Consider the following 12,630-nt stretch of genomic DNA (forward strand, 5'->3'; position numbering starts at 1 on the left):
ATGTGAAAGACTGGTGGAGCCAAGACGCATGAAAGCTGTGACTGTAAATCAGGGTTATTCCACCAAATATTTCTTCCTAAGTTAAAACATTAGTATTGTGTTGTTTAAAAATGTTGCATTATTTGAGGTCTGAAAACCTCAAACCAAGTGTCATCTGCAAATAAATGCTCTAACTGGATATGCAAATAAAGGCTCTATTTGGAATTTGGGAGAAATGTTGTAAGTACAAAATAGTTCATTTTACTCAAACACATACCTATAAACGGTAAAACCAAAGAAACAAATAATTTTGCAGTGGTCTCTTAATTTTTTCCAGAGCAGTATATAGAGAAATTTCTATATTTTACAGCCTGTTAATTACCTAGTATTTACTGGATAAGTACCAGCTACTTATTAGGGAACTATTTTGATTTCAGATGTAAGCACTATGAAACTGGCTGTAAAACGTATTTACATAGTACTTACATATGGTACTTAATGACTTTGTTCCATAATATTCAAAGTAGTTATCTAATAATTACATACACACTGTAGCTGTGTACTTACCCAGTAAATATTAGGTACTTAAAGGTACAATAGGTAAGATTTTTGTGTTAAATAATTGTAACAAGTCCACTGCAAATCCCTTCCTATCATTAGAAAAGGCTCACTGCCATGTTCACTCACCATCTGCCTGTGTTTACAGACCTTAAATTTGTTTTTCAAAATACACATTGGACGGCCCGACACTCTGTACCAAAACATTGTTTAACTGTACAATAATTCAAGCTCATTGGTTGAAAATTGGTTTCAATTGCTACAGCCAATGGCATTTCAAGGTCAGCGCGTTTTCACAGAAGGGGGAGGGATAAACAGTATTGTGGTTTGAAGGTGTTTGTTGCTGCTATTCCTCTCTTGGCCGTTAGAAGTCCAAAATGACCTAGTGTACCTTTAAAGAGCTGTGAAATAAAAGGTTTCTGACAATTTAATAGAGATTAGTAGCGTGAGCTATGTGGCAGCGGTGCAGTGGATAAAGCTGACTGTAGCCTTTCTGTGTGGAGTTTGCATTTTTGCTATTTTTCAGCTCTTAAACCCTCTACCAACCTTATCCCTCACTGGGTGTCCTTCCTTCACCAATACAATTTACTTATGTGCGGTATATTTTGGGAGGAGTTCAAGAAGGAGGTGGGGCGGTGAGGAGGTCCAGACAACCATGTTTATGACCTGAGGTTTATGACCTGAAATGTTTTTTTATTCTAGTTATTTACATTACTTTGAATAGATAATTGGAGGATGTGTAGTGGATACATCTCTCTGTGATAATGTATGGTTATTTAAACTATTACCAGCCCCTTTAACATTTTGGAAAGCAGGAATTATCGAAAGCAAAACACTTACTTCAATGGGAGACTTTGAGTACTTCAACATCCCATTATCCAGAACAAAAAAGCGCTGTGGGGAAAGACAAAAATACATTTCAACTGCGGCATGTAGTATTTCACTTCATAAGAGTCACTGAAGGATGTTGGTAGTAAACAGAATCTTGGTGGGCTGCAAGAGGCAGTCCACATTGGCCAAGTGGCCCATCAAAACCTCTTTACTTCTTAAGAAATAAAAACTCAAGACCTCAGCCAGCCTGAAGCCTGACCTTGTGCCAGCCTTTCAGTGGCCATTTTCTCTTCTTCAGCATGAAGCCTTCATGTTTGTCTGGTCTCAGGACGTTGGTTTGGCCGATTTTCAGCCCCTCAATGATTTCCCAGCTGTCTGTCTCCTGGAGGGAAAAAAAGAGGAAACGCAGCACTATGAAACTCTGTGTCACTCACAGAGAAGGCCAACACACACACACACACACACGCACACACGCACGCACGCACGCACGCACGCACGCACGCACGCACGCACGCACAAAACCTTTCCCCAGACAGGGAACAAGAGAGCAATGCCATTGTGAACCCCCTACCCATCACACCAAATGAAAAGTATTCATTAACACATTTAAGAACTGTGGGAGGATTGTGAATCATCAAGCGCTCTCGCCATTACCGCTCCATTAGCTTTCGCTTTTCCTGAAGAATTCTGCTCCTCCTGAGTCTGTAGTGTAGGGCTGTACTCTTCTGTGGGTGGGGGGAGTGGGTGTTTGGAATGTATATGTATATATACTGGGCAGAACATTTAAGCATTCATCTTGAGCTGTATCCTGTATTTCAGTGCACCATCCTGCCGAAAACCATTTTGTGGCATAATTGTTATTATAATATATTTTTTTACATGCGTTGCCTGTGTCAGTACAAACCCAGCAAATGTGTAGCCCCTACAGCAGTACCAAGTTTCTGCTGACAGTCTATGGGAGGAGGGGGGAGGTGGGAACGCATCACCACCCCTTCTCAGACAAGAAAACATTCATGGAATCCGACTGTGCGCACAGCTGTGGGGATCACTGGCTCCCAAGGGTACCATGTCTCACAAACTAACAGCAAGTTGACCCCTGACCCCACGTATGCAGATGAACACATGGGCTTTTTGTAATGATCCTATTGCTTTTTTTTTTTTTTTCTGTCACAGTATACACACCGTGACTGCTGACCTCGCTGCCCTGTCCAAGCAATCAGGCTCCTTAACCACTCGACCAGAGCGTAAGAGTCTTTTACAGTCAAACCATCCGCATGTTCTGCTGAGTCACTGGAAAACGGCCACTTAGTGGGCATACATATGAGAAAGCTGAAACACAATGACGTGGACGGGCTATTCGGTTTGTCCTTTCGCCTGCTGTCTAGAGAATAAACAACACTGTGTGTAACCTGGAGCACCGGGAGGGTCTCTGCACCCCATACTTAAACCCTTGCTGTGTTCGAAACCATATACTAAAAATCAGTCTGACATTTTTTTTTTTTTTTTTTTTTTTTTTTTTTTTTTTTTACAAGTAGTATGCTAGTATACAGTTTAGAACATAGCCGCTGAGTGGTTTTTGTACTTGCTGCCAGTGAAATTCACCACAATTCACTACCACTTTTGCCCTCTTGTTCTGTTGATAAAAATAATTAGAAAAATTAATGAAGTTTTATTTATTTTTTTATCAAGTTTATTGCAATCTACTCTTGAAACTTCAAAGCAACCCCCTCCGCTGCAGCTTTATTTTGCTTAGATCAAATCCCAGTGAACAAAAGCAGGAATGTAGATGCGTAGAGGAGTGAAAATCTAGGTCATTTGACATAAACGGACTAGGTTAACACAAATATAGCACAGGTTTTACCTGCGTCCGGAAAATGTCCGGAAAACTTTTATCAACCAAATTTAGCCAGGTTTTCACCTGAACGCTTCTCATCACAAAAAAGATTGAATGGGAAGGCGTTTATTCCACAAATTTACATAACTTATTAATAGCAACAGGCCTATCCCCCAATGTGACGACACAAATTTATGGAGGGAGTGCAGATGCAACCCGCTTCTTCTTGCTCTGCAGGTCTCCCAACAGCCAAGCATGCGCTGGTGTACCAGAGGACTGCATGACTGGGGTGGTTAGCACAGCTAACACAGTCCATACATAGCACAGGCTCAGCAGGATATCAGTCCTGCACGTTAGCCCATTGAGGGACAGCACTCCAACACCCATGAGCCCGGATTCAACAAGACTGTACGTTCCTTGGCCTGAAGACCTTGGAGCACTCTTTCACAACGGATGGGGGATTTAACAATGCGTCGCAAGCATCAGCCCAAAGAACGGACCATGACAGGACTATTAACGCCATCATAATTCATATAATCATTCCTGAAAAGGAAACATCGGTAAGGAAAGGGACTGCCCGCAGGAGATGAACAACCGCACGTCGAAACCGGCGTCCTGACAACGCACTAAATCTGCGCTTCCAAGGCGACACGCACACACCCGAGGACAGATCGCCTTATTTATGAGACATGCAAAGCGCCGATTACACCGCGCTGTGAGCCGTTCTTCAACACCTTATCGATCAGCTCTCTATATATGATCACTCAGCCTTCAAATATTGCTTATCAGACAACAAAGCAACAATATGGATTTGTTGAATGTCTTGACAGAGCAGTGTTGAGAGGACAGGAGGATGGTGCTGCCGGTGATGTAAATCAAGGTTTGCTCTGAATAACAGATCACTTCTCCTGCAATTCAAAATCTTTAGGACCATTGTGCCAGAGAATGTGACCATTTATCCGAGAAACATGTCATTTTGCAAGTTTCCAGGCGTCCATCCATCTGAATATCTCACATTTCAGTTAGCACGTTTCCAGGAATCCAGTGATCTGAACATTTTATATATTACATTCTATTTCAGTTAGCAGCTGTCCACATGTCCATTCACCTGATTATTTCACATTTCATTTTCCAGGTGTCCGTCTTTACAAATACTACCATGTTTCCTGTGTACATCTTTCACTCAGCGCATTCACAGGTATAGGCGATATCAGTCTAAAAATTGTTAGACGTACACCTGGAAACCTGGGAGCCAAATGAAAGACATTTCCTTCAGAAATATTTCCAGTGAGCATATTCCCAGGAGTCAGGTAGGTGTACACCTGGAAACATGCTAACCGAGTAGCATTTCCGTTGTCACATCGATCTATGGCAGCTCCCTGCAGCTCTTTGTAAAGGCTCCCTGTTCTCCTGTGGCCCACCAGCAGTGCTGGCGTGCGCAGTACATTAGGCTCCTAATGCTGCAATGAATCACAACAATACAGGTAATGGCAACAGGACGTGGAGAAAGGACAAATGCTCCATAGAGACACCTCACTGCAGCACTCAATCCATATCTATAAATACAGCACACTCACACTGGATACATGTGAGCAACATATTTTACAAAGAATACATTACTAGCGGGGACATGAATAACAAACAAGAAAATGAATAGAATCCACTAAAGCTACTCATGGCTGTTTAGATTAATCAGTTGAAGCATAATGATAAGTGTAAGTTTAAATGCATTTGCAAACATTACCTTGGTGAATACAGTCAATGTTTTCAACAGAGGTTTGAAATATATTCCTCCTATGGTCAGTGTGACAGAAATTGTAATTCAAGGTGGAATGGAGACAAGCACAGCATTACAAGACAATGCATCGACTGGTTGTTGGCAAGACGTTTATACTGCATTATATTTGTATTCTATGCACATTGCACACATTATACATATTATACACATTATACGTATTTATCCATTATTCATTATCATTAAGCATCCAGTGAGAATTAATTAATAAATGTATTAATTGTCCTGTGTGGCATGAAGATACTAGGTCCTTCATATTAATGAAGTCTGAAACTTGGGCATGCACCAACTGCAAGTGCTGCTTTTCAATCCAACCGTTATTATACACTTTTAATGCCAATCGGCTATATAAAACTCTTATTATGTCAGAAACAATAACAAACAATAAAAATTCTACATTCACTCACATGCTACGTGCTATCTAAGAAATAATTACTATGGAAAGACGTCACTCTACTGTACATCCTAGAAATACTATATAGTACTACCCTCACTTTTACTTTATTACACCTACTTAATCATGCGATTATCTAATCAGCCAATTGTGTGTGTGCATATAATCATGTAGATACGGGTCACGAGCTTAAGTTAATGTTCAAATGAACCATCAGAATAGGGAAAAACTGTGTGCCTTTGGAATGATTGTTGGTGGCAGACAGGGTGTTTGAAACTGCCGATCTCCTGGTCTCTAGAGTTTGCAAAGAATGGAGGAAAAAAAATAAAAAATCCAGTGAGCAGCAGTTCTGCAGACAGAAATGCCTTGTAAATGAGACACATCAGAGGAGAATGGCCAGACTGGCCAAAGCTGACAGGAAGGTGACAGTAACGCAAATAACCATACATTAAAGCAGTGGTATGCAGAAGAGCATCTCATAACATACAATGCATCATAACTCTAAGTGGATGTATACAGCAGTAGATGTATAAAAAATAAGTCTAATAAATACACTCAGTGAACACTTTATTAGGTATCTATAAGGGCATTTAAGGGTTTAATTAAGAATTTCAGGTGACAAGACTGTAAATGTTGTCCTTTAAATCTGTCTTTGAACAGTTTCAAGCATTTTCCCGGTGCCTTAAAAAGGTTTTTTTTTTTAAATACAATAAAATACATCTTGAAAAATCTATGGACATGTGGCTACCAAAGCAGGAAAAAAAACCTGAAGTGGGCTGGTCTTTCATAAATTCCTCAAACAGGCTCATAAAATGAAAAATTATCAACTTAACGAGCTATGCCTTACATTAGGTATCTTAACAAATGTCAAGGAAATTGACAGTTATGTGAATATAAAGTAAAGGCTGACAACAACACATGTATTTTACAGCAGCTATAATTAGGGAAGTACCTGCCATGAATGATACTGAAAGTTGACACAATAAGACGGGAAATGTTTTTACCACTGACCTCTGACCCCCAGCAGCCGCAGTAATGAAACGAGACATTCAAATAAGGGCCTGTGTTCTCACAGGCAGGGCTTATAAGGACTTTATCCGGACTCCTCACCCTGCCCTCTGATACTCAACAAGCTCACAGCGCGAAATGCGGCCTGACGAGAGTGTGTTGGTGCGGCTGAAGTCTGCTTGAAATTAACGTCCTATTTACAAAGGCTACAGCTCATTACGGAATCAGCGAATGGGACTGCCTATGAATCGCATTTTGTGAATGAGGCAGATATTAAAAGACGCAGTTAAAACACGTGTTTAGTGCTTTGAATATCTTCACAGCATGCGATATCTTTCTGTCTACTGCCACGTTAAAGCATATCCAGCATACAACAAAACGTATACATATTCCAGTTGTGGTGGCTATTGTCATTTCAATTAATCCGCCAGATGTAACGTTGTAATGAGCATGACTGTTGCCGGGAAACCATGATAGAATGATAACGTTGTGTGGGAAGTTCCATGACATATTTTATTTCTCCCAGAAGCGCAATTATTTGTATGCTTGATTGTTTGTCACACAAGTCTTTGCCCTTTTCTTGTCCGTGATTGTTTTGGAGGATAACGAATCAAAACAAAAACACAACCCTGTTTTTATTATTTTACCAATGGCAGTTGAGAATGCTCGGTTTCTAACACTGTTAAAGGCAAAAGGTGTGTCGTTCTGCAATGGACAAAAGCAGTTCAATTCATATTTTTTTACTAACAGCAATGATTTTTGAAACTTGTTACTGTCACTACAGTTGAGCACATTTCTGTCATTTCCCGCTGCGTCGCATGAGATATTGGTTGATTTAATACATTATTTTCTGTGACAAACACCCAGCTTCAATTAATGCTTGATACAATAATTAATATTTAATGATAATAATTTTATGATTTCCTGGAGTTGAAATAGTGTGATTTTTGTTGCAAAGATAATTTCAGCGCATCTTCAGAGCCTATAACTGTTTCTGTCTCGCCCGTGCCTCAGTTCATGCTTGCTTTTTCGAGGCGTACAAATTTCATACTGGGGTTTCAGCCCCATACGGCGGTTTCATACATAAAACACGGGGCAGTCATATATGTGCATGAAAATCGTTGCGAAAGGCTTAGTAAATCTGGCCCAAGGTCTTTACTTAAGGTTTAGTGTGACTGGCGAAAAATGGGGTCATGACTTTCACCTAAAAACCCTGTCGTCAAACACTTAAGTGCCATATTCAAGTACTGTGCACAGGCATGAGCCGGGCGCTCTGTCTGCAGCTGTTATCACACCCAGGTGAGGTGGGAACCGCTACATGCGGAAGAGGTCAGCGCGCACACATGCACATGCGCGCGCACGCACGCACGCACGCACGCACGCGCACACACACACATACCCCTCTCCCACACTGCTCCCCCCCACCACTGGAGCCTCCTGCAGTCTGTATTCATCATGAGAGCTTGACCGCATACGGCAGCTTTTAATTGCACTGGAGTGCCTCCTGAGAGCCAAGAGGACCCTGGGATTGATCTACACAGGGCAGACGCCTCATTAGAGCTTCCCTAAAGCCGGGAGCTTTTCATTCGCTCCAGTGTGGTGCATACACACGTGCACACACATCACCAAATCAGGGACCAATTCATTCCTCTCGAATGAAAGAATAATAAAATTAAGAATGTGAAATGTACATGAAATACAGATAACACTTGGACAAGAGAAAAGCATTACAAATATTACTATAACTATAACTTAAATATTATTAACAACTACTCATATAACCCCAAAGGCTCAGTAATAAATTGCCATACACATTTTACAAAAGAAGATGTATAGGTGTTGCAATTCTCAATTATTTAACTTGCATGAACTGAAGAAGGAAGATCAAAATCCATAGTGAAATCAATAGAGTTCATTATAATTGCTAATTCTTACTGCCCAAAGCAAAACAGCCCCTCTTTCATCACTTTTCAGAACATGAAAAAAACCCTAACGCTTCGATGAGTATAAGTGCTAACTTCAGCACTATATCTGACAGAAATAATGACAGATCAAATGCACCTAACATCATTACTCTTCAAGGGTTCTGAATTTCTGTATGTTTACACTAGGACTCGGAACTGTACTGTCCTCTCAGGTCCACTTTTGCACTTGTTCTTGTGTTTGATTTGCACTGGATCGCTCTGGATAAGAGCGTCTGCTAAATGCCACGTAATGTAAAAAGAAGGTCTCTAAAACGATAGTTTTCAGTAGTTCACACAGAATTATGTGATGTGTAGCTCATTCAAACTGTAAAAGAATATAGTCATCTTTCACAAAACTTCCTGCCATTGATTTTTAAGAAATGCATATTAACACCCAATGTTCCTTATGTCACTACCCGCTCAATAAGTCTCAGAGAAAACCCGGATATGTTTATTCGAGATTTTAGACCACACTTGTGACACACAATGGCGATTTAATACCTTGTTACTAAAGCAGAAAGGCAAGAGGGGAAGAGTTCACATCTTTTATTAATAAGGAATAGGAAACCTTCCTTGAAATAAATCAGACCCCAGAGTGTCTGCCGTCCACTCAGTGGGAAGCAGTGAATAAAGGTTCTTAGCAGGAGTTATTTCTTATTAAATATAGAAAAAGTAAAGACAAACATAAGAAAATATTCAAGCAGCTAAAAGAATAAGACACCAATCAACCTTCATTCAGCTACAAAATAGTACTTCACAATAACTAACTAAGACACCCTTTGTAGGAAAGTGAGCAGCTACGTTGCTGAGGAAACACAAAAGTAATTTGGTAAATAATGAGCAATTCTAATTCAAAAAAAAAACTGAAAAATGAGGAAACGAGAAGAATCCGTTGTGTTGCACAGGAACCCTTTGAACCTGTTTTTCTGTTATTTTTACAAACTGAACAACTTTGGCGGAAAACTAACTTAAAAAATCAAAAATCTAAAAATCTAAATCAAAACGTCCTCTGCATTTGACCCATCCTAGTTACTTAGGAGCAGTGGGCAGCCAATGTGCAGCCCCCGGGGACCAACTGCAGTTCTGAGCCCAGTGCCTTGGTCAAGGGCAATGGCAGGAGCACGCCTGACCTAAAACCCATGTCTTTTCTTTTTGGTTTTTGTGCTGCCAGGAAACGTCACAAAATTGTGAGTAACATTATGAAGCCTCTGAGATCCTCGCAGCATACACTGAGGCTCAGGGAGACGCATGAGCGAGCCAGTCCCAAGCAGCATCTCCCTTTAGGGCCAGCCCTCCCACAGGAAAGGTCCTGGGTGCCAGAGATCTCCTATGGCTACTGACAATACACCACCCACACAGTCCACCCTGTTACTTATCTGCACATCAGAAAGAGCTGTGAAAAGCGGTGATGTCACCACGGAGTGCGGATGCTCGTAGTCTCTGCCGTACTGAAGACGGTACGGCTGTGTCTCAGTCTGACGCACAGAATCAGCATTAGCATAAAAAACTGTATTATAAGGAGGAATGAGGACTTATAATAACGTAATAGTGTTTAAGTCTTCATTCCTTGTTATAATACACAGGCAAGAGTTAAAGCAGCACATACAAATTCTTGCAAATAAGAATTATTCAGACAAAAACGATAAATAATTCTTACACGCGACCATGAAAAATAAGCAAATGGAACAAGCCCCAAGTCTTTGGTTTCAGACGCTGTGCCTCCTGGGCTCACGGCCCTCCATGAAAGAGCACCTGACCCTGCCAATGGAAACGTTGAGCCGCTGGCAGCGGGCGATGCTAAGGAACCCGATTCTCCACCCCCCGCCCCCCCGCCGCGTGACGGAGCTCCTCGGCCACCCTCACCTGTCGGCTGTCCCTCTGCGAGGAGGAGGACGAGGAGGCGCTCTTGTGCGTGGCCGTGGAGGTCTTGTGGACAGGCGTGCTGCTCCGCTCCTCGGCGCTCATGGCTCGGCTCTGCGGACCCCGCTGCTGCTGGTGGTGGTGGTGCGACATGGCTGCTGGGCTCCTCCCTCGGTGGCTCCGGGTCTCTCAGTTAAACGGCATTATGGGACGCGGACACCCTCCCTCTCTCGCACTTCTCAACTGCAACGACAGGGGGGGGGGGGCGGGGGGCAGGAAGTGACGTCAGCTTTTGCTTCCTTTCCACTGTCAAGATGCAGAACCGCCCGTTAGCCAGTCGAGGGGCCACGCAGGACCGACAGGGTGTTTATCAGGGAAGAGAACTTAGCAACACGTGGGCCTGTATTAATGACAAGAACGGCTTGAAACTGAATCGGTCGGCGTTTGGCCTATTGTTACCAGCCGGGCTAGAGGAGATCCATTTGGACCTCTTCCGAAAGACACTCTGCTAAAAGATTCAACAGCCTGGAAGTGGCATAGGTGCCAGCAGCCATTCATTTCAACAAGTAATTTTAGAATGCAAGTTCGAGGCCCAGTTTTTCTTTTTCCTTATTAAAATGTGTTGGTGAATGGGCTTTTAAGTATGGTTGCATATACAAATTATTCAGACTAACACAGTTAACACCTACCACACCTCTCCCTCAGTAAGACCCTGTAAAACAGTGGACTGTACCCCAGCCATCTTGCTGATTACGTGCGATCCACATGCCTGCATTTTTTTTGACCTTGTTCTTATCCAAAAAATGAGATACAGAGGTCCCAATGAACATTTCTCAAAGGCTCAACTTATGTTTAAGCAAACATTTTCCATGCTCTTTTAGACTGCAGCACACCCATAAAAATGGAAATCATTTGCCATCATCTAATCATCGTATAACAACACTAATCTAAAAATTGATAGCAACCAAATGGGCAGAAATTAGCTAAACTGGCTTATAGTGTGTATATAATTACCTCCTTGTTGAGGCAAATACAGAGACAAAACATACCGCTCTATGAAACTCACCACTGAAAATCGATTGAAAATTCATCACGTCTTGCACCTAGCACTTGTTCACGATAGAATCCACAGCTGTAAGCATCTCAGACTAACGTGCTATAATTTTCATGGATCATCAAATCTGTACAAAGACAGATCAGTATTGCAGCAGAAATATGAGTGATGCTCCACCAAGACCTTCACGTAGGTCAGCAATTCTCTATCTGTACAACTCCTCAGTGTTTTTTGTCTCTACACAGCAATCAGTGGCCCGGATGTTTCTGTAATTTCTTGGGAGCTGAACCCCACAGTAAAATCTGAATTTCCCCACATTCATGTCCCTGTTGTCAACTTTAACTGAAGTGAGACCAGCTGAATTGCCAGACCGTGTAAGAGGCCTTTAAAATTTCACAGTTTTTAAAAAAACGCATCAGCTCTCTGTTTCAGAGCTGCAAATGAATCCATCTGATCAGCTGATCTGGTGCGAAAGGCCGGCAATTCTACATTCCTGAAAATCTTTTCATTACTGCAAACCAGGAATAGAACTATGGTTGGCCTTTGAGAACACGTTTTATGCGTTTTATATATTATTGACACATTCGATAATTTATTAATATATTTATTGATAATTAATTATGGATAATACATAGCAACATATACAAAAATATAAAACAAGTATATTATTGAAGAGAAATTGGTATGTTTTAAATAATTATGTAGTCCATTTACCATTTACATGTAGGCAGGCCATGTCTATCACATTTATGTGCACGTAATGCACTGCCGTACATTTGTAAGAAGGCCATGGACACTGCCCTCCTTAGAGACAAGAAAATCATACTGGTTTACGGTGCCAATTCTTATTCATTACTTATTTTATGTAATGAAGGTCTTCCCTCCAATCATTCCTTTCCTCCACACACACCTAAGAAAGCCCAGATGCACAGCACTCAGACACATTAATTATTCATCCTCCATTATCACACCAGCATAAAAAACCCCATAAAACTCTGAACAATAAAGATGAAACAAATGCAAAACTTTTCACAGGATGGAACTTTGATGGAAAACTCAAAATACTGTCTGTTGGTGCCTTGCTTATGTAGCTAAAAGGTGTGGCTGTGGTTGGACCAACCAACTAGCCCATTAACTGACCAAAGAAATACAGTGTGGACAGCTTCACCTGCAAATAATACGAAGTAATAAAAATACAACTGGATAAAAATACAAAAATGGTGCTTTCATTTTTCCATAGAGTCAAAACATGGCAAAATCTTTTGGCTTCATTGGTTAGACTGACTTATCCCTTCTCAGAAATCTGCTGTTGCTCAACTGATAGCGGGCACAACATGAAAACTTCAGGAGATG

The 12,630-nt window shown here is 41.4% G+C and overlaps 1 protein-coding gene across 2 annotated transcripts in view; it reads right to left on the reverse strand.

Moving 5' to 3' along the window:
* Positions 1 to 12,630, reverse strand: part of osbpl6 (oxysterol binding protein-like 6) — a 64,066-nt gene that overhangs the window by 35,756 nt on the left and 15,680 nt on the right. For both annotated transcript variants that reach the window (XM_061234270.1, XM_061234269.1), the window contains exons 2-4: positions 10,227 to 10,466; positions 1,628 to 1,750; positions 1,378 to 1,431 (exon numbers count right to left, since the gene is read on the reverse strand). In XM_061234270.1, coding sequence (XP_061090254.1) covers positions 1,378 to 1,431; positions 1,628 to 1,750; positions 10,227 to 10,376 — 327 coding nt within the window. In that variant the 5' untranslated portion in view covers positions 10,377 to 10,466. The remainder of the gene's footprint in view (positions 1 to 1,377; positions 1,432 to 1,627; positions 1,751 to 10,226; positions 10,467 to 12,630) is intronic.

The sequence above is a fragment of the Conger conger genome, chromosome 3 (assembly GCF_963514075.1).
Source record: "Conger conger chromosome 3, fConCon1.1, whole genome shotgun sequence".
NCBI lineage: Eukaryota > Metazoa > Chordata > Actinopteri > Anguilliformes > Congridae > Conger > Conger conger.